Below are 26,039 nucleotides of genomic sequence, written 5' to 3'. Positions count from 1 at the left end.
ATGGAGAACAAGAATGGGACTGACAGGTGGTATGGCAATAGTCCCTTGGCGATGCACATTATTCAAGGAATTTGAAATGGCATGGCCTGTCTGTAAGGGGCTTCGCAAATTTGTGATTTACTTGAGAAAATGACAGAAGGGAGATTGGGGGGGAAAATGGTTTTGTGGCACTAATCAAGCAGGCTTATTTGCTTTTGTATAGTGGTGACATGTGTGCAGTAAGGGTCCACTCTTTTGCTTTTTTGTATAAAGAATTTGTTACAAATTTCTGCATGTTTTACTCCTTGTAATTATTTGTTGATGCGACCTATTTACTTTTTGGCTTGTTTTTAGTATCCTTAAAATAATTTTCACTGCATGTTCTAAGATAATTTAAAATGCTACCATCCCAGAATTGAACAAATTTTAACTAAACTCTACACATAATAATATTCTTCATTATGTTTTCAATGAGCAAAGCAATGAGCCGCGGTAGGTGGCTAGTTCCTTTTTTAATGAAGATGAGCATGTGGCATATGTTTCAATTTGGTATTGGGCAATTTTTTATTTCATTGCAACATTTTACGTGGGAAACCTACATTTTCATGAACATTTTTATAATTGAAACAATTAACTGCCCTATTACTAATTAAACTGATTTTGGAAAGACCATATTAAGCAGATAATTGAAAGCACAGCAATGTTTTCCGATCATTTGATCTTTATCAAGCCGATTTGACCAACCACAAAACTAAAGTCTAAATGACGAAGTAGAAAAGGGAGCACACACTGGGATGCGGGGAGGAATTCGCTTTAGTTTTGTTTCTCTATCAAGGTTAAAGCCTTTGAGATAAAGGTATCCCACAGGCTTGCTATTTAATGGAATGTATGACGTGCTTTACCGACTGGGAGATTATACTATGAGGCCATGCCGTGTCACCCACAGAGGACCCTTGCATGTGAATAACAACCAAGCCGAAACCCACATTGGCCAGACTTCTATTAGACCTGGCAATCTATTGCTTAAATACATTTTACTCTGCCTGCTTTATATTTCATTCAAGCTATAATTTTAGTATTGAAAAAGTAATTTTTTATATTTTCGTGTTCATGGCAGATAAAAGAGTAAGTAAAAACAAATCTACTTTCTCAAGATTTTCATAAGTGAAGTATTGGATTTCAAATAATTGTGTTTATTTTCCAGCACGTAATTAAATCAACAGTACTGGAATATGAATCAGGTATAGTTTAGCCTGTTTTATCAGGACTGTTTTCGTTACAATAGGGTAGCCAACTGAATGCATTAAAAGTGATATTAAGAAGCCACAGTTGGCCAAACATATTTTTCTGGGAAGACATACCACCCACTATTGTGTAACACCTATAATTTTTGAGAAATTATATCTTGTTCATATATATTTATTATGTTGTATATATTGGTTATAATCTTTTCATTTGTACTTATATTTTCCAGCCATTGGCCTGCTTATACATATATGTGTACCCAAGTATATACAGGAGAGCTTGGTGATTTTCAAGATTCGTAGCCTGAAATGGCAATATCCTTACAATATAATATACTCTTTGGTTCTTTTGGTAAAGTCACATATGAAGATAAAATAATAAATGAAATACTAGCATACGACGTTTCGATTGCAACACAAGCAATCATCATCAGGTATAAATGAAATAGAAACACAAATCTAGTATACTTAGAAATGTAATGTAATACAACCGAGAGTCGGATAACATAACAGTCAACACCCTACCTGGTTGATTACGTTCTTCCTGAGAATGCTAAATTTGAGAGAGAGATAAAAAACAGAACCAGAGACATATAGACAGACATATAAGCAGACAGATATCACAGATATACATAGAGAGAGACAAACATAGGCACACAGAGAAACCACGCCTCTGTGTCGAGGCCTTAAATAGGGAGAGGGGGCGGGGGCGGAGAGAGAGGGAGGGGTTAGAGATATTAGCATGTCAATGAGTGGCACGGTGAGTAGCATGGTGCAACAGCTTGAGAGAGGGGGCGGGAGCGGAGAGAGAGGGAGGGGTTAGAGAAATTAGCATGTCAATGAGTGGCACGGTGTAAAAGCTTGAAAAAATTAATAGACAGGGAGAGAGACACACTGAATTAAATAACCTAGAAAAATTTCTAAATGTAATGTAATGCAACACAGAGAGTCGGTCAACACACAATTAACGCATAGCCTGGTTGATTACGTTTTTCAAAGATTGCTAAGTTAGACGTTAAGTGTGAAATTTGAAAAAGTAATCAACCAGGCTATGCGCTAATTGTGTGTTGACCGACTCTCTGTGTTGCATTACATTACATTTTGAAATTTTGCTAAGTTATTTAATTCAGTGTGTCTCTCTCCCTGTCCTAAATTTTTCAAGCTTTTTCACCGTGCCACTCACCGTGCCACTCATTGACATGCTAATTTCTCTAACCCCTCCCTCTCTCTCCGCCCCCGCCCCCTCTCTCTATTTAAGCTGGTTTGGAAATGCATTTCCCATAAATATGCTAATTTCGTCTTGATATGCAAATTCCTTTGTCAAGGCACCCTTCCCCCTCCAACCCAGCTTAAATATACGCTGCCAAGCTTGTTGGTGCTCATTCAGACGCTGTCTTTCCGACAGACCTGTTCTTCACCTGAGGACGACGGCTGCTTGCGTTGTGGCCGAAATGTCGTGAGAATTGTATTTTATTATGTTTTATTATTATTATTTTATTATTTCCCTTCTACGTGACTTTACTGAAAGAACCAAGAAGACAGCCAGGTGATATTGACCAGTATTACATAAGCATTGGCCATATGTTTCAAAAGCGCTTCCTCTCGACCAGCCAGACCCCTTGGACCCTCTTATCTTGCCTAAATGCCATTCAGGGATCTAGGCGGCATGGCCAACCATGATTCCAAGATTCTGTCGACTCTATTTTCCAGCTAGGAACTATATTATATTGAAACTTAATTTGGAGCTTTCGTGACTGCAGGAATTACTCTTTGGTTCTTTCGGTAAAGTCATGTATAAAGATAAAATAATAAATTAAATACTAGCATACGACATTTCGATTGCAACACAAGCAATCATCATCAGGTATAAATGAAATAGAAACACAAATCTAGTATACTTAGAAATGTAATGTAATGCAACAGAGAGTCGGATAACATAACAGTCAACACCCTACCTGGTTGATTACGTTCTTCATGGGCATGGTTAAGTACCACGTCCAGTCTGGCCCCTTCTAGGCTGTCCAAGTCCTAGAGGGCCTTTCCTTGGAATTTGGGTTGATCCGGCCAATTCCACACACTGGATATTGCCAATGCAGTTCAGCGGTGATTCTGGATTCCTGAAAATAGCCTGAATCGCCAATTCTGGAAAACTGGAAGTGATGATGCTCAGTTAAGCTAATCATAGCTATTAGCTAAGGTAGATTTGCAGTAGAATTGCTATTTCATGGAAGAATATCTGTTAGAATTCATTTGAATTAAATGGAGATTGAAACGTGGGAATTACTCATAAAAGAAGCATGATTTCTGCAGAAATAGTCCTCACACAGGATTCGAATATGATTCTTGAAGTAGTTACCCAGGTCTACTATGTGGTATGTGAGAGCATTGCTGCTATGTATAGCTGTGTGAATGGCTGGTTGGTATGCATGTAATGACTCATCTCCCTAGCGACTTTATTAATTGTTATGATTTGGGGATGTGATTTCTTTCAAGACGAAATTCTTTTTAGTCCTATTTTAACCCCTCGTTTATAATGTCTCATGTCTGTTCTGTCTCATCTGTACATTTCAGATCCATTAGCATAGAACTAACTTAAGCGTATGATTTGCATAAGTATGAATTAATCGATTTGCAACCGCATTATACAATGCACTTATCGTAAGTCTAAAGTGGATCTTGTGCTGAAAACCTAACTCTTCAACTGTTTCCTGCCACAGAGGTCACGTAGCGCAGTAGGTTCTCCCCTTATTGAAGGACAGTGAATACATTTAGTTTCAAGCACATGAATTTAGATGTTTTTTTCTTCTCGCACAACTGATATTTACTGCTTTTGTTTTTATTTTAGCAACCTCCCCTCAGTACTGATAACACACTGAACACTTGAACACAAGCTTGTTGTGTACACAAAGGAATATTTGTAGAGCGAAAAAAACATTTTAACAGAAAAATGTAAGCATCAGCTCAACCTGCGGAAAGCCTTATTTATACATCGTTAAATTATGTTACAATTGAGCAGTGGACATGCAAGCAAACTCTGTCAGCATCATTAAGAGCGACGAATCCTCAGTAACGCGTGTTGTTCTGTGCTCGTACGGAAAAAGGGTTGTTTATTTATTCAGCTTTGAATTTCAAAGAATATGTGAGTGAAAAATGTTTTGCCTTTGGTGACATTTAAGGAAGAAGCGGCTAGTTGTTAGATTGGTGGTGCTAAAGAATTGGGGTTGCGTGACCCAAGGAAACGGGGTAAATATCACCTCACCTTTCAGAATGCATCATCCTTCTCTCTTGCATACTTAAAGGAGCTTTTTCTTTTAATCGCACTCTCACGTTTACAGATCACATGGCAAATTGCAGTCATCTTTTCAACAGCCGCATTTGATTATTTTTCCTGGGCTGTATATGTGATTAATTTGAGTGTGGTTTTCATAACTCGCTGCTTTTTACTTGCAATCTCTGGGATGGTTTCTTTCACCGTTTTACACGCGATAATAATTTGTAGTTTTCTTCGTCGCTTCAGTAATTTGAAAACTGCAATGCAGTGGGTGTGTTTATGCTGAACTGTCACGAGTTACTTTAACAATTATTAAAGCTGGAAATGTAAATGGCTCCATCGCATTGCCAACAGAGTAATTGCCAACAGTGTTTTGTTGAAACGATATGGAACATACCTGAGCTGGTCTTGGGTCACAGGGTGGCAGCACGGTGGTAATGCTTGTGCCTCACAGTAAGAGAATCCTGGGTTCGATTCCCGATTTTGGAACCTTTCTGTGAGGAGTTTGTAAGTTCTTCCCCTGTTTTGTAATGATTTTGTCCGGTTTCACTGATTGTCTTCCATTGTTGGTATTGGCTAAACATTCCAAATGCTGGAAAATTCCTATCATGAAATAAAGGTGATGCGACCCAGTGAGGTTTTCTTCAGTAAATGAGCGTCAGAGTGATAATAGTAAATTTTCCTTTGTTAAATAACCAGGCAGTGTGTGTTACTTTTACCTTATGTTCATAAGATGGGCATGTGAGTATTATGCATACACTTAATTTACGTGTGTATGTGTGTTTACACAGTTAAAAATTACACGTTGTTCATGAGTATCATACCAGAGATTTCTGTGCATGTGGATGACCAGATTATGCTTTATTTTTTCACTTAAGCGCTTGAGGTTTTTTTTCTGTTTGTTCTATGTGCCTTGAAGGAATATGTACATACTTAAATCTTGACTTAAAGCTTTCGTTACTGCAGGAATTCATATTCTTTGGGTCGCTTGTGTTGTAATCGAAATGTCGTAGTTTTCTGTTATTTTCTTTGAACCATCTACCTCACTTTGCCGAAAGACCCAAAGAATATGTACATACTTGATAAGTTTTCAAAGTGTGTGCATTTGTCCTAGTTTGTATTGTCCAATGTTATGCTAGTGTACATGTCTCAATTTGAAAAGAAATGCCCTATGTTGGTGAAATCATTACATAAAATGTTTGTGTAAGATTTTACATAACATTTTACGTGAAGTTTATTTTCGTGATCATGAGTTGGTTGACAACAATCCTTCCCAGATATGTTATTTTCCAAACTCCCGGGATGAAATTCAGGTGGTTTCTTGAGTAAAAAAAATATATAATTTATGTTTGTATGCGATGTATGTATTGTCAAAAAATGTGACACGTGTCCAATAGAGTCTCACCCACTTATCGTAGAATACATTTTTTGAAAATGTGATAGAATATGCCCACCCTGAGTGAAAATTAAGCGATACCAAAGTAATTGGAGAAAGGCCTGAAGCTTGACTCATTTTGTTGCTCCCTCGACAGACATACTTATCAGCAATCCTCAGAGATATGCTAACCAACACTTAGCTCCCCTCCCTCCACCCATCCACCCACTACCCTCATCCTCCAACCCAAAACACCCCGAAGCTTCACGGCAAAACTCATCAAGCCAACCATTAAAATTTCAGGCCCATCTGGCGGTTGACATTTCCCACGCACTGAACTGGGTGCTGATTTTTTTTCATTTATTGGGGTGTGATTTACGTTGATAGCACCCGTAACAGCTTTCGCTCCTTTTTAGCACGCTCATTCAATCGCGTTTAGCCAGATGGCGATACGCAGGATAGGTGCTATTCCCTGTTTCAGTTGCTGTTTTATACCTTGTTTTGCTCTCCTTTTCTGGCCAAATGAATATGGGATAAACTGAGGCTTTTCTGGGTGAAATTACACCCTTGTCCAATTGCTTGAATCTGCATGCAATGATTATCCTGCTCCCAATTTAAATAGATTTGGAAGTTTGAGCATTCTCAGTGTTAATAACAAAGTTTTTGGTAGATATTTTTTGCTCATTTTTCAGGTAGTTGTAAACTTTTCTTTACACTTATTCTTGCAATGAATTGTTGTTAGTAATTTAATTTCAGTTTAACTTCAGGTACGTGGTATAATTAGAATGTAAAGCATTGATCTTTTTTTTCCCCAAGAAGATTGACAGTCTCAAACTAGAAGCACCTACTGTGCCTGTGGGATTTAAATGTGTACCTAGAGGCTCAATTAAACCTCACTTGTTTAATGTGCATTCTCAACCCATGCCTAATAACACTGCAGACACATTTGAGGATGCCACCTTGTATTTCCTCCCCGACTTCTGCTTACCAATTGGTTGTAATAACCGATGCGTATTTCTTGAAATTCATCCATTGCGACTGCAGTTATCTTTGGTTGTTATTTGCACATTCGGACGTTTTAATTGTGGTGTGGTGCTACACGGCACAGGGTGGAGCGCACAAACGGGACACAGCGTTGTCAGGAAAAGACTACATCACAGAACTGACTGGACTTCGGAAGATGGAACACGACTCCGATCAGGAGCGCCTGCTCTCCTGCCTGGAGTCTCTGAGAGTGTCCCTCACCAGCAATCCTGTCAGGTGTGCCGTCACGGGAAGGAGAGAATTTAATTTCGGGCTGAGGACGAGGGTGGAGGCAGTGGGGAGCCAAGGAAGGGCAGCCGCTGCCGCTGCTGCTGTTGTAGGGTTTGAGTTCATAAAGAGGCGAAAAAAATGAGAATCTGTGAAATCGCTGTTCTTATTGACATTGTGGCTGCAACTTTTGCTGGAGCTAAGGCAAAATATATTTTTTATATCCAACAAATATTAAATTTTGAGCACCAGTCCCACGATTGTGACACTTCTGTGCAAAATGTACATTCAAATATTTACATTTTCCTGATGCATATTACACGTTACTTGCATCACAAATCAATAAAAGCACCAATCTCTTTTAAAATCTATATCAATTGTTTAATGTTATTTTATTTTTCACAGCTGGGTGGAGCTTTTTGGTGATGAAGGACTAAAGATCCTTTTGGATATTCTACAAGACCTTCAGGAGAAACAAAGGTGTTTCACTGTCACTTCATCTTGGTATAAGATTTTATCGTCTCATTTTGTGATGTATAAAAGTTTATCACCTTTTTGTTTTCATCTTCCATGAATACATTTATCGAGGTCACTGTTAGAGTGGTTCTGAGCAAGGTGTGCATTACATGTTATGTCCTTCAGATGCCTTTCTCAAGCAGACACTGGGAAGTGTTGCAGAGAAATTAAAGTGTGAGTGTTTTGTGTTTGTGCTCAGCCCGAATCACTTTGATTGGAAAATTCAGCTCGAGATCGTGCGGTGCCTGAGGGCCTTCATGAACAACAAGGTAAGCGTCGGGTGTCAACGGAGTGGGTTTTTTTTTTGCATGACTAGCATACTTAAGCACGAGATTTTTTCATGACTATAAAGTTAAATGGATACTTGGGGGTGGAGTATCATGTATGTGTACATTAGATTCCGTAATGAGTTAGAATCAGCACATTTTACTGAAAAGGATTTGATTTTGGGTACTCTAAATGGCTTATTCATATTGCACAATTATTTCAGACGTTTGTTTTCTAATGTACACCAATGATTAGTCAGGGCATTATCCCTTGGTATCCCCCTAGATCCCAATTCCTGGTTTTTCCTGCCCTTCTCTCTCTTGTGGTGCACTGTTTTGCTGATCTGCCCATGTGGCCATTAACACCCAGCAAAAGTACTCCCCGCCCTACTCCCTTAGCACCCATCTAGTGTCCCAGATTCATTTGTATTCTGTGTCTCTCTTTCAAGCCTTGCTTTCTCATGGCCTCTGCTTTGTTGCCCTTCCCATGTACAGATAGGCCTGTGCGCCATGCCGACTACGGTTAAGTGCAGGGGCTTTTACTATGAATAGATATATCACCGACATTTTTTTTTTCCCCAACCCTGTGGCTGCAACTTTTGCTCTCCACTGTCCATATTTTTCATCTGCCTGGCCTGTATGTTGTATTTCTGCCCTGGTAACAGGCGGGCACATGCACCATGCTGACCACAGTTAGGTGCCAGTGGTTTTTCAATGAAGGATAATCTGCCTGCCCTCCCCACCAGACTTTTGCGCCATTCACAGCCGCTGACTTTTGTAATGTGCGTGCTTGTGTTGGAGCATACGCATTCAACTTTTTCAGTGTGTATGTGGGGGGACTTGCGTGACGTGTACTTACGTACTTGTTTACATTGTGGTTTGACGTTATTAAACACGAAAATGGTTGAACAATTAAAGTGACTGTAATAAATAATTCCTGGATAATAGATCGTGACATGCCCTGATTTATTATGGGCTGAAATGTTATTACGTGAACCGTTTGTTCCGGGGGTTTATTATGTCTTTCATTTGGGTTCATTGTTATATAGTGTTATCAGATTACCACCTGGGATACATTCATTTAAACAGGCCTGTATAATTTGATGAATCTATAGTTATCCTGATATGGTTTTGGTAAACTGCTGTTGTCGGGAAAGTGCTTAATTTCTTTACTATTTTAAATTTTTAAGTGAGAAAAATCCCTTAATTTTACTTTATAGCATGTATTTAATTTACATTTTTAATGAAATTAGCATTTTTTTTGTTTTTGATGTGAAGCTGATACTATAAAACTGTATGTGTATATAGAAGAAAAGTTAAGTTTAACATGTGCAGGAACATGATGGCTTGTATCGAATAGCTCAATATATTCTGCAATGCATGAAATCACAAGGAAAATGTGAGTGACTTAAGGCCTCCATATAAATAAGTTTTGTGAACTGACAGACGGCACTCAAAAGATGTCATCGCACGTTGATGAACGTATATTTTGGGAGACAACTTTTTGAGGAAATAAATTCGTACAGAATTTGCAGTGAATAAATAAATGTATTTCTTAAAAGCAACGGGCTGTTGTTACATGGAAATGCATTATATAACCTACAAATGCAATTTATTCCAACTCTGCATGTGGCATACGTGACGTTTGTTGTTTCATCTTCACAAACGTATGTACGAGATTGCAATGAATAAACATTAAAGGAGGATTTGTACCCTCTAGAATGTCTCTGAGCTAGTCTCAGACACCTGCTCTTCCTTGACACTTGAAAATGTTTAATTAATATGCCCGCTGTTCTTAATAAGTGAAGTGTGTAACGGCTCATGTCATTTCTAGCGTCCTTTTGAAATGTGATTATTTGCAGATTTTGGCTCATTAGGGAATAAAAAAAACTGAGTCCTCCAATCAACTAAAGTTATTTCAGCATTCCAACGAAATGAGCATGTGTGGTTATGTAAACTACATTGCACTGCCATTATCTACTCTTTTTATTAATCTCTTGAAATACATTGGGGAAAGTGTCATGATAATACCATACATTTTTTTATCTATTTATTCAGAAACATCACTTGGATTTCTGAAAAGCTGAATACCACTGATCATATAAGAATGAGACAGTGTATCCAAAACTTATACAATTAAATAGATGACAGTCTTCGCATTTGTAATTTCCGCAACAGAAAAAAAATACTAAATATAATGGAATTTTAAAATATATGTACGTTCGTGGTACTGTCGAGGATTCATGGTTGTACTGCACAGCTCTCTGATGTATACTCAGTTCTGACCGTGTGTTGTTCGGCATGACGACGATGCGCATTGCTCCACGTGCTTGAGAGCTTGTTCTGGAACTGAAGCACAAAACGCCCGGACATCTTGCAGATCAGCAAGCGGTACAATCCGAAATCACATCGGAGCGCTTACATGTGTGTGCAGCAATCGCCCCGTGCTGTTTGCATCCTGAGTAGCATCACACGTGCGATCCTCACCACTTGCTGTGCACAGGTGGGTCTGCGTGCCATGCTGGCCACCCACAACGGCGTGCTCCTGTTGGCGCGTGCCGTTGAGCCCCGGCACCCGTCTATGATGGTGGAGGCCGTGCGCTTGCTGTCCGCGCTCTCTATACTCGACGAGGACCATTTTGATGGCGCGAAGCCGTAAGTTGCTCATCTTGTGATGGGCCATTGTCGGTCGGATGGTGCATATACCGTCCTGTTGGCTGCATACCATGTTCGTCAACACACTCGCACATTGGTTTTGATTACACGCGACTAGGTTTTTACAGGCTGGTTGTACTTTATTGGAAAGTGACACTGCACCAAAGATATATTTTACTACATGCTGTATGATAGATGGAAGAAGTGCAATAGCACACCAGTTTTCAGTGTTTCATTGTCCTATATTTTAGCAAGCACTCCATTAGGGAGGCTTTAACTGCCGACGCTGGTATATTTTGAAATGTATTTTCATCTGGCTTTTTCCCGGTTCCCCACATTTTAAATATGCATTCTCGTTTTAAACAAATATAAAGGTTTCCCAAACAAATGGGCAATTTCACAAATGAATAAAACCTCAAAGTAAAAAATCCACATTTTTCTGAGTAATACAAATGGGACGGAGTCATGGCCTTGCTAATGCGAGGCCATGTTGCTTGTTACAGAAGTTCACTATTCAAATTCAGTGGCTGAACATCTGTGAAAAAGAGTTTCGTAACTTACAGGATTCCTCCAGTCTAGATACAGATTCTGATAATGGCTGCCATGATTAATACTGCGTGTGTATGAACCGTAAAAATATGCGCCATCTGCTTCACAGTGGGGCTTTAAACAACACGTGATGTCATTCGAAGGAGTAGGCCATTGTATGAACTAAATAAAAAATGCAACTATTTTTTATTTTACCAGGTAAGGCCCACTGAGCTATATAACTCTATTTCAGAAGCAGCCTGGCCATAAATGATAGCTCAACTAATTGGCTTATCATTTGCAAATTTATAGCAGCCAAAACTAAATGCTTGTTTATTAATAATTGAGGGAAAAGCTGAAGGACCACGGGTAGAGGGCCCACGGGTAGAACATGTACACTCCAAAGTCGGGATCAAATGCACGACCTTCTGCATACCAGGTGAGGTATTTAACATCTCGCCACCGTGGCGCTGCATAATGGTCCACATTTTTTCCGCATTTGAAAATTGCCGTAAGTTTCTCGATCAGAATGTGTGGAGCAATTACAACTTGGCAGGACTTTCCTGAAAACATATCTTGCGACTAAGGGAGGCTTTCCTGTGTAAATAAGTGTAATGATTTCGATTTAAAGCTTTCGTGACTGCAGGGATTCATCTACTTGGTTCTTTTGGTAAAGTCACGTAGAAGGGAAATAAAATAATAATAATAAAATAATAATAAAACATAATAAAATAATTCTCACGACGTTTCGGCCACAACGCAAGCAGCCGTCCTCAGGTGAAGAACAGACCTGTCATTCAGACGCTGTCTTTCCGACAGACCTGCCATTCAGACGCTGTCATTCCGACAGACCTGTCCTTCAACTGAGGACGGCTGCTTGCGTTGTGGCCGAAACGTCGTGAGAATTATTTTATTATGTTTTATTTTTATTATTTTATTATTTCCCTTCTACGTGACTTTACCGAAAGAACCGAGAAGATGAAGTGTAATGATAATGAAACGTGTTTAAAATTTTAAGGTGATTATAATAACAAAAAAAAACATTTGTATAAGGTATGATTTGATGGACGATGTTGAATGTACCATGGACATTCCGGCATGTATTGAAAATGAAAATCAATCTGAATACGTATGACACCGTGGTGATTTATGAGCCTTTATCCTTTATCAAGAAAGTGGACAAATAGTTTATATTTGAATTACAAGTAAAAAAGCTGCTTCACCATCATATTAATAATTTGCCATATCTTTCAAGGCCTTTGAAATGTACATATTCAATTCTGGCTCTGCCCAATTGCATAGAAATTGATCAAATGAGAAAAAAAACCCATACATACCCAGCTTGAGATTTATCTCGTTTCTTTCAAAGGAAACATTTTCTTGGAGGGCAAAACACTTTCACAGGCAAGTCTTAGCCGAATGTTGAAGGTATCGGAAGAGACGAGACGTGGAAAATATGCTTATGTTTTTCCAAAAAATTCACAGGTTCGCAAAGACGCTAAGGGTCTCCTGCTGTGATCAAAGTTTTAACTGGTATTTATCTTTAGGACGTGCCCTAGGTGCCCAAATTAATTTCCACGAGTTTTCCAAACTGATCTTTCACTTGTTTGAACCTTAGTGTGTGGTCTCAGCGGCTCATCAATTTTCCGGAGTTGTGATACGATTGACTTCCTGTCAATTAAAGTACACTCTTAAGTAAAGTTAATTTTACATTCATTATACAACCGTTTTTGTATCCGCTGACATTGCATGTTGAAACAAGACACATGAATAGTAAATAAAATGTCTGTATTATTCACTCTCATGACTCCTTTTCACGAGTGTCCTGCCAAGTGTTCAGTGGGGGTGGAGAGGGGTGGGTACACGACTTATAAGCATAGTTCCAACTGAGTAATTTGTGGTAATTTTTCGAATTTGGTAAATTGGTCCATGATGCCGGCAGACAATTGCCCCCTCTTGTGAATGACATAACAGGCTCTTTCATGAGCAATGTGAAGCAGACTGCATATTTTTAGGGTAAATACACCTACAGGATTGTATGTGCGCATTTTGAACTTCTTTCACACCGTACTTAGCCAACCGTGCAAATCGGAGGTGCGGGGGAAGGATGGCAAACTAAACACGAAAAGCAGTTCTAAAGATAAAATAAATAAAGTGCATAGCTCTAGTGGGTTCCTAATATTGGAAGGAAAAGCATTCCAGACGGCCACAGAAGTGCATCTGAAAGCGCGCGATGCAGTGACTGCCTTTAACCAGGGCGGCCGTTAGAATTTGAACCATGAACCTTTGAAACAAGCGGCAAATGCGCTGGGCCATGTCACCGCCTCAAAAAAAACCGAACACAAATATTCAGTTTCTAGGAAAATACAGTTTGCCTTTAAATTCACGATTTTCAAAATCATTGTAAATGTGTTAAGTCTGTTCTCCTGTTCAATTCAGTTTTCCGCCTTTACTTGAATTCGATTGAAAGCAAGTGTAGTAATAAGCAGGAATGTGTGAGAACAATTCGTTTTGATGTAGAAGCTTGGCATCCTCTCCAAATTAATGCTTGCTTAAGGATGCCGTAAACCACATTGTTACTTTACGGTTGAGAAAAGGAGAGGTTTTCCTCCTAACACCACGATACGTAGAGCTCCCTAGGCTCTGTCTACCCACCCTACAACCACCCTCTTCACACTCACGGCAGCAGCAGATTTAAGTGTGCTATTAGTCAAACAAATTAAAGAATCCAAGTAGTTATACAGCTTAGTAGTGCCATTTATTTTGAACCCTAACACTTTACAGAACCATTTGCAAAAGCATACTTCCTTGGATGTCTACACTTGCAAATTAAACACGGATTTGGGCGAATGTGCACCGAGCATTACAAGAAGAAACTTTATCATAAAGGAAGACACTTCCTGGCCCTCGGGCCAAAACGTGCACACTGCAACGGGCTAGATTATGTATGTGTGTGTGTGTTTTTTATATCTGTGTGTGTCTGGTTATGTGTGTGTGCTGCCGCTTGTCAGCTCAAGCCGAGTGCTGGATGCGCTTGCGGAATGCGCGGAGATCTGTGAGCAGGAGCGATTCCAACCCATCGTTGAAGGCCTGGATGTAAAGCAGAGTCTGCCACTTAAGGTGTGTTGGGAGAAAATATGCTTTTTTTAATGATTGTGTAGACAAGTAATTGCACATAATTGTGTATAAATGGGGAGAGGACACATGCTTAGGAGCCTACTGAGTAATTTTTGTACTTCAATTGCAGTAAAATTGCATATTTAACACTCCGCTCACCGAAGATCACCCCTGATTTGTTACGAATTAAAATTCACCGATTGTTCTCTAAACTTGCTTAATTCCTCTCAGGAGTAGCCACTCTCGTTTTAATATCAATGTTGGCCCGCTAATATGTCCACAAATGAAAGGTTCCACTGAGTAAATGTATATGACGCGTCGGTTGTGCTGCCACTCCATAATCCATGTTGGGAGGGACTAATGTGTGGAAAAATCAGCTCATGACTTCAAGTGCCAGATATTAGTGCTATCCAGTGTGCAATAGACTACTTGAGTTGTCCCATTGGCTCTTTCGGTGATAATATAATTGTTGCAAAATGGGCTTCTTTGACTATTGCTTCCATTCCCTTTGCTCACATGAACCCTGTACCAAAAAGACCCCAAGGCAGGCGTGCACAACTGTTCTGGAGGGGCCACAGTGTTCTTAACTATTTAACCTAACCCAAATTTCAACTAATCATTTGATTAATTAGACCCTTTTTTCCCCATTGTTTCAAGCTGTTAGGCATGAATGGTTTAGCGGACTGGATTTGCAATTCAGAGTTCGTGGTTTTAAGAACAATGCTCATTGAAGCAATGGCCAAAGTTCTTAAAATAAACCCCCACCTACGTCCATCCAGCAGTTTAAATGGGTTACACCACAGTTAGTTGATTGGCAGGTCACATGCGTTGGGGTAAAGTGTGGGTACTCCTTCCTCTAATCGTCGCCTTCTCTCGGATTACCCATAAGCCTACATTGGCCGCCCTGATTAAACGAACGCCTGTTGTCACCTGTGTGTGTGTGTGCTGCAGATTGCTTGCTTGATTCTCATCAACGCTCTGGTGGAGACCCCGGAGGATCTAGAATTCAGGATTCATCTCCGTAACGAGTTCATGCGCAATGGCCTAGGCAAGGCGCTTACGGTACCCATGCACTGACATCTGCTTGAGCAATCTGTGATGATTTTTGTTTGTTTGAAACTACTGTAAAATGTTAACGCTCATTTATTTTTCACACTTTGCGTTGGTACTGTTTAGCTTATGACTCAAGTTTAATAAATGTATGTTCAATACTTTAAATGGAGATAATGTAATGACGATCAATTTAACGTGTTTTAAATATTACCGCAATAATAAGTAATACTAATGTACTACAATGTTAAGACTCCGCAGGCTTTCGTAAATGCCTAATTCCATCGGTCGAGGTGGATCAGCGAAAGAGCGATCGGCTCGGAACGAGAAGGTTACAAGTTCAAATCCTGTTTTGGGGATTGACTCATCATCCTTTCGTGGTTAATAAAATTAGTACCACTTTGCAAGACAGTCAAGAGTGGTTGTCCTATGGATAGACTCGCCCATGCCATAAGGAGGAATTTCGACCTTTGGCTCGGTGCTCTCAATAGATGATGTAGACTGCCTTCATTGCTTAATTGAGTAGAAATCAGTGTTGTCTTTGCCTTCGATCTACATACATATAAAAAAATATATAAATCCCCAAACAGAATGACATTGACAGATAATGATATTTAGCGTGACAGTTGTAAAATGTGTTAAACAATTATTGGGTGACATATAAGCAATGTAGATGCGTGCAAGCTGGGGCACGCGTGTATCATGTCTGCTGTGCACTTGCCCTGCGACAGCACCTGAGGGAAATCCAAAACGAGCAGCTGGAGGTGCAGCTCCGCGTGTTTGACGAGGGCCGAGAGGGCGACTTCCAGGAGTTCGCTCAGCGTCTGCAAGATATCCGTGGAGAGTTGGAATATCCTTCAATAACCATTATGTTGCTTTTTGAACCGTTGATTTGCTGCCAAATGTTTACGCGCAAATACGTTGTTTTTTTGCACAGAATCTGATTATTTTGCTGCAGTTGTGAGGTGCATGTGAAATGCATAATTAGATTTGTTTTCTTTAACCTTTGTCTGCACTGACATCAACGATGTGTACGCCTTCCTGTCCAACACGGTGAAGGATACCCAAGCTGAGCAGCCTTTCCTGTCCATAATGCAGCACTTGCTGCTCATTCGCAACGACTTCCTTGTCAGGTGCCGTCCACTTACGTACCCATACTCTGCTGCTGCCCTCTTTATATTTTCATGTGCCTTGTTTTTGTTCTCTTGGCCCAATGCCAATGTCACCATCAGCACCCTTACCTGCCAATGTGGCATTTCTTTTCACACTGGCAGCGCTACCTTTTATTAATCTGCAGGAACAGCTGAAAATATTCTGCAGCTACAGCATACTGTGGCTCGTAAGTTAATTAAGGAATCGCCACAAAGGTGTAAGACCATGTGTAAACTGTACTAAATTGATAAATATAATCAGTTCGACTTGGCAGATGATTTCTTGCTGCCTGACTGCACGTGCCCTTTATCCTAGAGACATGAAGAGGGGATTGTCCTTTGGGGCTCACGATCTGGTAAAACAAGGGTTAAAAGATGGCCAAATGCCAGCATCTGTTTATCACAGATGCAATGGTGCAGCGAGCATGACGAAATCCTTTTGGGTACCACTGATCTGCTTCCTTATTTTATTTCCATGGCCATTTAATTAAAGTAAACAAATTGAAGCTTTGTGGAAGAATTTTGGTGCCAGGCTTATTTTCCATAAATTCCTGCATGCTGTACCTAATCGTGAGGCTTATCCCGGTCATTAACACCGGCTGCTAGCTATGTGATGAGCAGCACTCAGCGGTGCTTGTCCAAGCCAGCGCTGTGCCGTCATTCTGGATTTTTATTGTAGCCCTGGGGCCCGGCAAACAGACCAGGGGAATGGACGGGCTTTGGGAAAGAGACGCGCCGGCAAGTTGACAGGCTCTCACTGCTGCTGCCAGCAGATTTAGATTTACAGGGTAATCGAGAAATGCATTATAAATGAGGTTTTTTTTTTTACTTGGGTGCTTTGAGCATCGGCTAGGGAAATGTTTGTCCACGTTGTACGAAGGGCTTGCGCATGCAAAGGATTGTAGTCGGCGTTCTCATGGCACTGCCGTACAAGACTCCTAGGAAAACATTACGACCTTTGTAGTTTGAATTTTAATCACCTGCGCTCCTCGAGTTATTGGGTTGCACTGGTTTTTACTACACTACTTTATAGAAGGTGGCAAATAATTGAACACTTCGATGCCGCAGATTCCCGATGTTTGGTTGGATTGTGCCACGTTCTAGATTTTAAGTTTTCGTGACTGCAAGGATCCATACTTTTAGTTTTTTTCGGTCAAGTCACGTAGGTAAAAAAACTAAATCAATTAAAATGAAAACAACTAAATTAAATAAAAAAACAAAAAGTATGTTGTTCCATGTTGTTGTTCAGTATGATGTCCGATGTGTCTCTCCATGTGAGTGGAGCTTCATCAAGAACTGAATTGATTCACCTAAATCAACTGACTTAAGAATTCAGCTTTATCAATACAGATGCAAAAAAAAAGCTTCCAGGACAACCTCCGATACCTAGGCAGTAGTAGTCAGATACCATCTAGAAATGTGAGAATCTTTGTGTTTAGCCTTCTACTTTACATGTTGTTTATGCTTAACGTGTGTGTATGCTCGTTTATGTGTGCCGGGCGTGGTGATGGCCACCTTTTCCCCTCCCCCACCTGTGCTGTATGTGTGCTGTGCTGGCCTTCATAGGAGCCATTCGCTAACAGCACTTGCCCCAACAGTCTGTTAAGTCTATTCTGGGGGATATTTGTGTTTTTTTGTGTTTTTTGTGTGTGCTTTTGTTCTGCAAAGGCCTCAATATTTCCGTCTCATCGAGGAATGCATCTCACAAGTGGTGCTGCACCGTGGGGGTGTGGACCCTGACTTCCGTTCCACAAGTCGCTTCCACGTGGACGTTGATAATTTAATAGGTGCTTGGCCATATAATAATCACTTTCACAACGTGGGCAGATAAAAGTTAATTTGACTCAACTATTTCTACAGAAAATGTGTGTTTTTGTTCCAAAATGAATGTTCATATTGTTAACGAGCTTCGCACGGACTGCTTCGCAGCGGATGTTAAGTCCAAATTTGATCAAATTACTCGCAGATTACTAAGTAGGTAAAACACATCGAGCAACATTGCACCCTATTGATCGACCGTGCTTGTCTGAAACGTCGTACCTTTGTAATATCCTTGTACTATCAGTATGAAGCGGATACCGAAAATAAAAAGTTCTGATAATTTTATCCTTTTTTTTCCCGAGCAAATATCTGCATTTTTTTAGGTCGTCTTCTTACTGAATGGACTAAACCTAGTTAATACACACATTTTCCCTTCATATTTAGATTATGATTAAAATTGAAAGAGAAAAAATATGTACGTGATTAGTACCAATTTGCCAAATTGTAATATCCTTATTAAGTGACGAATATTGGTCATGCAATAAATTTCCTTCATATTTTCCACTGGAAAATAAAATTTGCATGCATCATTGGTGAGCTGACGCAATTTAGGGCAAGCATTGAATTCCATTCTTGTGTACAAAGAACATTTTATGAATTCTCACGCACAAATAGTCACACTAAACTGTTGACTGTGATGCGTTATGCCTGATATACCACTATTATTAGAAAATAACACATTCTGTGGAGATTTTCAGAAATTGACACAAATTTTATTGACTGCACTTTGCCAATACTTGTTGCCTGGTTTGTTGTTTTTTTGTTTAAACTTTTTGTGTTTTCAGAAAATATGGTGAATCAGCAGAAGGTCGAACAATACGAGTTAAGAGCCAGCGAACTGGAGAAAAAGGTTAGTCATCTTGTGGAGGCAGTGAATACAGAATTCACTAGATATTAATGATTAAATTGAATGGATTTTCAAAATGGGCTGGTGGGGTGGAATGATAACACAAAGTGTAATTTGTTCACGGGGAAATTTTCCCTTGGGATTTTTCAAGTGAAATTTATTTCCACTGCAGCATTCCTTTCTTTTAGATCTAGTAAGAATAATGGCCATGTAGATTACATTTAATAATGTAACAGTTTAATGACATGGAAATAAAATAAAAAGTAATTCTCATGGGTAAAATGCAACCCAGAGGTAGTTTAAACCAGCGCTGTTAAACAGATAGATTTATCTCTTTGTTTTTTAGATATTTTAGGAATTAAAGCTAATTAAAAGGTATTAAAAGGTTTGTCTCCCTGTCTCGGTTTGATGTAAAACATCGATAACAGGCATTAATTGAATTTCACTGAATATCTTTGTTTAATGTAAGTTATTATAAAAAGTTAATGTTTCATTGTGATATCATTAAATTCTTGCTGCCCTTGCTGATATATGAACATCGCCATTGAGTCGCAACGAGCATTTCACCCATGTTGAAGTCTCCCTCTCCTTGACTTTCCATTCCGTCTCATCCACACTGTTCAACCACCACACTGCAGGTCACAGCACTTCTCTCACTGCTTCTTTCCTCGCATGACTCGGCTTTGGAATTCCCTCCCATTGTCTGTTTTCGAAAGTTCTTATAACCTTTCTCAATTCAAGAAACATATTAGCTCTTTTTGTTTCCGACTTCAACAGCGCCGTTTGTTGCTGACCGCTTGGCATTTTGAGCCTTTGGGCCTATACGCGGCATTCTTGATGATGATTTTTTTTTATCCGGAGCAGTTTATTCCTCTAACCAAGTCCTTTCCAACACAATCCCTCAGCTGGAGGCAGAGATGACAGTGCGACAGGAAGCGATGGCCGAGTTGAAGCGGCGCGAGGGTGAGGCGGAAACTCGAAGGTACGAGGCTGAGGCACGAGCCACTCAACTGGAAGAAGAGAAAACACGCATTGCTCAAGAACTGCAGCTCCAAGTCCAAGAGAAGCTAAGACTGCAGGAGGAGTTTGCCCGAGCCAGGGACGAGGTGCCTCTGCCATTCTCAATCTCTATTGTGCTAACTCGCCTTTTGTCGTGCGGTGACACAGTCCAGAGGTTCGAGGCCAGCGGCCAACCCTGGTTAATGCCGCCAATTGTATTGACCTTAAATACGATGCGTCGATTTGCTTTGACAGTGGACATTAAAGATCCCACGTGGTTTGTCGTTTAAGAGCAGGCCGATGCGTGCCGGCATCGCGTTCCGAATTTGCCAAATTTGATCAATTGCTCGCGAAGTGGGAAGCCGGCATACAAACATCGCCTCCAGATGGGAAACTGTAATTCCTGCTTGCAGGCTTGTTCTACGTTCAGGGACAGCTGCCATTGGGGATTTCCTGCCTCAGGGCACTTCCAGATGTACTACATTGGAGGCATGTTATATTTATTGTGTCGATGATGAAAACAATGGTAATTGTTTTGCCACCATGGCTGGGAGAGTTTACATTTTTATATACATTTTAAGACCGGGTGGAACATATAATTATGGTTGTGACCATTGTGCTATATCCAACCATGTGATCTGGAGGGACCAGCTGTCAATTGGAGTTTTTTGTAAGCATGGTGCTTGTCACTTTCGCTAAAGGTCACAAGTAAAAATGTAAAAAATACATTGCATTTCAACTGTTATAACTGTTTACAAAATTAAGTATCATGCCATCGGTGGTGGTGCATACGAATGAATGATCTCGTTGCAGTGAATGTTTAATTTTATTTTGTCATCGAGTTGCATTTGTATGCTTTGTTTTATAGAATGTATGTACTACTTATTTATCACAGCAAATACATTATCATCCCTGAGTTTAGAAGCTACTCCTGAATATTTGTAACATTTTCGGTCATATTTACAGTATATATATAGCCACGATGATTTTGTGTTCCTTTTCTTTGAAGATCAAGCCAGCTGCACCAGACTCAACAGGAGGAGCCCCAGCCCCACCTCCTGCACCACCTCTGCCTGGGATGGTTGTAATTCCTCCTGCACCTCCCCTACCTGGCATGGGTGGAATTCCTCCTGCACCTCCTCTACCTGGCATGGGTGGAATTCCTCCTGCACCTCCCTTACCTGGCATGGGTGTAATTCCTCCTGCACCTCCCCTACCTGGCATGGGTGGAATTCCTCCTGCACCTCCCTTACCTGGCATGGGTGGAATTCCTCCTCCGCCTCCTTTACCTGGCATGGGTGGAATTCCTCCTCCACCTCCTCTACCTGGCATGGGTGGAATTCCTCCTCCACCTCCTCTACCTGGCATGGGTGGAATTCCTCCTCCACCTCCTCTACCTGGCATGGGTGGAATTCCTCCTCCACCTCCTCTACCTGGCATGGGTGGAATTCCTCCTCCACCTCCTCTACCTGGCATGGGTGGAATTCCTCCTCCACCTCCTCTACCTGGCATGGGTGGAATTCCTCCTCCACCTCCTCTACCTGGCATGGGGGGGCCACCACCTCCTCCCCCACTTCCTGGCATGGGACCCCCTCCACCGCCACCAGGGATGGGAGGCCCTCCTCCGCCGCCTGGTCTTTTCACCTTGGCCGCACAGCGTCCGAGCCTGCCCTTTGGCCTGCAGCCAAAGAAGGAGTACAAGCCTGAAATCTCCACGAAGCGTGCCAACTGGGCCAAGGTAAGGTGCAAAGTGAGGATCAGCGGGGTCACCCGAATGAAACAACTGGAGGTACAAAATTACCCAAGGCTCCTCTTTAAATCAGCGGTAATTAATTGAGATTTCTTCAGTTCATGTGTTTAATGCAACCGGCCGCAGGTGTGTCCTGTATGAACTTCGCTAGATCGCATGTGGTGTTCTCCACAAGGTGATTAATTGGTGCACTTGATTTTGCAATAAATATTTAAATCCTCAATTAATTGTATATCATTCAACCTCTAGGGTAACTTTAAAGCAAACAGTTTTGCGTGACTGAAATGCATTGTCCGAAGCTCATGTTCAGTAGGATTCATACAGCAACACAGTTTTAAGGCTTTTTTTACATTAGCTTATACTTAATCGGAATATACATAGCTGATTTATGTTGTACATTGAATTGATACATTCTGACCACTCTATAAATGTCTCTGTAAGAGCTTTGGTGACTATGAGTTCTCACTGATTCAAATACCTTTTGTCGTCTAAATCAATGTTTGTGTAATATTTATAAACACATGTATATAAATTAACAAAAAAATTATAATGATGGGACAACCACGCTGAGGCTGCATGCAGAAAGTAACAAATTGCATGTGAGAAGATGAGTTCGACTCGGAGAGGAGTTCTCACTCCCTGCAGTCACGAAAGTTTTAAATCGAAATTTAAAATCCTGTACAAGAGGTTTGCTGATCAAAAGAAAAGAATTGTCAGAGGGATACAACTGAACTTTGTTTATCTAGGGCAGTTCACGAAGGAAGGCTGGGTCAGAATGATTGAATAATGAAGATAACAGGTTAACATTAATAATAATAATAAAATATTCTCACCAAGAGGTCGGGAATATTTTATCGTTTCTGCTGACTGGTCTTCCTTCAGGAAGCTGAAACTGACATCTGATGGAATATAGAGGGGAATGTGAGCAGTTGGTGTGCTTTTGGAAAATTTAATTTAATAATGAAAAGCAACGTACTAGTGAGCCTCAGGGACAACAGTTTGAAATCATTCCATAGTACCTGTTATGCATATGGATCAGAAATGTGTGTATTTTGAAATTATTTCGTATCGTACGTTACCAACTTTGTTGATTGGAGGTGTGGGTGAAGGACAACAAACTAAACACGAAAAATTCAGCTCTAAAAAAAAAGAGTTTTCAATCTAGGTTTAAAAGTGCATAGCTACAGTGGCTTTCTAATATCAGATGGAAAATCGTTCTAGAATGCCTGCAGACGCGCTTCTGCAAGCGTGCGATGCAGTGAGGAAACATGGGCATTGGTAAAGAAAATTGAACAAAAATCTGAGAGATGTGCACAAATTACCATGTAAATACATGCTGGCAATTACACTGATTACACAATTAGCTAAATGTGTAGATCATAATAAATGCAAGTTATAGACACATTTACTGTTAAGAAAGTGGGCTTGGCTACGACATCACTAGAATGGATGTTGGCCAATGGACGACACTGGTGATGAAATGTCAGCCGAGGGAGGGAACACACGAGAGAGCGATGCAACTCTAGATGGAGCAATAAGATTAGGTTTTGTGCAGAAGATGGCTTATGGCATTGCAATACTGCGAGGGTTGGTTGGCTATTATGTGGGGAGGACTTCACGGGTCATGAATGCTGAGGATGATTGATGATGATGATGATGACCACCCTTTTGAAATGGCGTTGCAATGACCACGTTTAAACACATTCGTAATGTTCAAGGATAGAGATACATGTTTTTTTTAAAAATAAATGTCCTTCCTTTTCAAGGATTGTTTTGTCTTTTTAGCACGTATCAGTATGCTACAAAAAAGCTGGATAGCATCACTTAAAGTTGTGTACCTTCTTCCAGATCAGGCCGGAGGAGTTCAAGGAAAACAGCTTCTGGACAAAGGCCAAGGAGGAACGTTTTGAAAACCCAGATGTCCTTTCAAAGCTGGCCCAAACTTTTGCAGCACAAGCCGCCAAAGGTGGGGTCACACGCTAATGCACATCCAGGGCATTTAATTCCACGCTGCACGGCATTGCAAACAAATCAAAATCTTCCCAATGGATTTGTTTTTATTGAATGGTCAGTGATGATGTCTTTTATTTAACTGGGGACCTCTTGCTGCGTTGCTTCAAACGCAGCGTTGCATTCCAGTGTGTTATACATTGACGTTACCTGATATTTGTTGGGGAGAATCCTGATTTCTCTCACCGCTCTGTACTGTATATTTTAATGCATATTAATCAAAATTTGTAGCAAACTCTCTTTTATTTATAAATCACTGCTGTACCAAGACACATAAAGTAACATAATAGGAAATCGATAATTGTCTAAAGACATTTACGATATTGGCAACCTTTTTCTTTTGTGTATTGACCACACTACTTCCGATTCATGCGCAGGCCTTTAACAGTGATTAATACAAAGCAGGCTGATTTTGCAATTGTCTTCTGATGCTAATCAATTTGGAAGGGCAATATTGACTATTGTTGCATGCATAGATATCTGCAGTCCGGTGTCTGTCTGTTTAAAATTGACGTAATGGATGCCATCGGTATATTGCATTGGCGTGCTCTTCTGTTGGTAGTGAGTCTATCTGCTGGGAAGGCAAAATGCATAAGAGTGACAGATTGAGCACGTTGTAAAAGCAGGTATATCTGTCGCTGCCAGTGTGAACCTCAAGAACACACATTTATTGCGTTAGCAGCCACATTTATGGTACTTTAATAGATCTTTGGGTGAGCGAGTGGGTAGATGGAGTGGGCGTATTGAATTAGCGGCTGTAATTGTGCCAGTTTAATGGCATCCCCTTCCTTGCCCTGAATAGGATACAAGGCACAAGTCGCAGTTTATTCTGGCCCTTTTGTAAAGAGCAAGTCTGGTGTAAATTACATCTGTCCATGGTTTTTTTTGTAAAATAAATAAATAAATTCGCAAGCAAAGGTTTGCTTCTTTTGGTGTATTCATTATTGCGTGTCATCCATTCCAAATCAAATTTTAACGTGTCCCGTTGCTATCCATTTAAATATTACCGCTGCTGAATTTCACCAAGGTGACAATAATATCAAGCTTTGGAAAAAACTGTATAGTCAAACGAAACATTTTTAAAGCATTGCCACAAATCCATAGAGAAGACCAATATAATATAATTTGTGTAGCACTAATTCAGAGTATGTGCACATGATATATGCTGCAGTAGCAACAACAATGTGATGAATATTGTGATGGTCTTCATTGTTTATCATCTTATCCATGTCCAATTACAGGTAGCAGGTTGAATTTAGGCTTTGCTGTGATCTCCTCTGGATAAACCCTTGTCCGTAAAAAAATGTACGATATGACTAATCAACCCACGGAAATTGGGAGTGTCCACAGACGATTTCACACTTGCAGATAATAGGGTTACAAATAAGAGCGGTTTTAATTGTAGGCGACTCGTCATTCGATCAGGTTTGTTCCGTTGTAGATCCCACTTCTATGAATAATCTCAAATATTTATCATAATATCCTTTTTGATGTGTAGGAATGTATCAAGAAGAAGCTCTGCCCTTTTTGTTCTCATCCTTGCTATTCAGATAACCCTTGCATTCCAGCTCATTTGTTGCTTGCATTAGTCCTACATCTCTCTGCATTCGTTGTATTTCTCTTGTGCAGCTTCGTAACATGTTTCCCAATGCGTACACAGCCCCACATTCCTAAACCATTGGGGAGTTGCGGCAGCGGATGATCATGCGTTGTCCTGTGCTGCACTTGCCGTTTATCGCACTGTAATGATGCATTTCCAAGCCAAGGGAGGAGTGCTGGAACGCAAGGCCGGCGCTAAGGCTGGCGGCGGAATCGACTTGCCGGAGAATTGATTTAATTAGCACGGGTTACAACAAACCACCAGGGACTGTGCCGGGCCGGGCCCTGAGTGTTGCTGTTTGGGCAGTGGTGGGGGGGAGCACAGAAAGAGTTGGCTTGGTGTTGGGGGGAGAGGTGGTTGGGGAGGTCTAGGGGGTATCGGAAGATGCTTTTCTGGGAAAAGGTTATTCTGTCGGGCCGTACTGAAGTTTTTAACAGCATTTTACAGTGATCAATGTGGTGCAGCAGTTGCCAGTCGATAATGTACTGAACCCGCATGGTTACGTACTTGCACGCTTGCCCTGGGTAACACGGCAGCAACTGAAATGAGTGGTTTGCGGATGCACCAGGAGCAACTTCATGCAAATTTTGAAAGAATATATATTTCATT

The 26,039-nt window shown here is 40.6% G+C and overlaps 1 protein-coding gene across 3 annotated transcripts in view; it reads left to right on the top strand.

Annotated features, from left to right (window-relative positions):
• LOC144936229 (protein diaphanous homolog 2-like) overlaps positions 1 to 26,039 on the top strand; it is a 111,960-nt gene that overhangs the window by 14,802 nt on the left and 71,119 nt on the right. For all 3 annotated transcript variants that reach the window (XM_078863232.1, XM_078863231.1, XM_078863230.1), the window contains 13 exons: positions 6,978 to 7,129; positions 7,526 to 7,600; positions 7,836 to 7,905; positions 10,406 to 10,557; positions 14,097 to 14,205; positions 15,154 to 15,264; positions 15,984 to 16,102; positions 16,269 to 16,385; positions 18,072 to 18,190; positions 19,010 to 19,074; positions 19,977 to 20,177; positions 21,080 to 21,808; positions 23,669 to 23,786. In XM_078863232.1, the coding sequence (XP_078719358.1) occupies positions 6,978 to 7,129; positions 7,526 to 7,600; positions 7,836 to 7,905; positions 10,406 to 10,557; positions 14,097 to 14,205; positions 15,154 to 15,264; positions 15,984 to 16,102; positions 16,269 to 16,385; positions 18,072 to 18,190; positions 19,010 to 19,074; positions 19,977 to 20,177; positions 21,080 to 21,808; positions 23,669 to 23,786 (2,137 nt within the window). The remainder of the gene's footprint in view (positions 1 to 6,977; positions 7,130 to 7,525; positions 7,601 to 7,835; positions 7,906 to 10,405; positions 10,558 to 14,096; positions 14,206 to 15,153; positions 15,265 to 15,983; positions 16,103 to 16,268; positions 16,386 to 18,071; positions 18,191 to 19,009; positions 19,075 to 19,976; positions 20,178 to 21,079; positions 21,809 to 23,668; positions 23,787 to 26,039) is intronic.

This window comes from Lampetra fluviatilis, chromosome 15 (assembly GCF_964198595.1).
Source record: "Lampetra fluviatilis chromosome 15, kcLamFluv1.1, whole genome shotgun sequence".
NCBI lineage: Eukaryota > Metazoa > Chordata > Hyperoartia > Petromyzontiformes > Petromyzontidae > Lampetra > Lampetra fluviatilis.
Note: the sequence above shows the minus strand (reverse complement) of the source record. Positions and strands in the feature narration are given on the sequence as shown.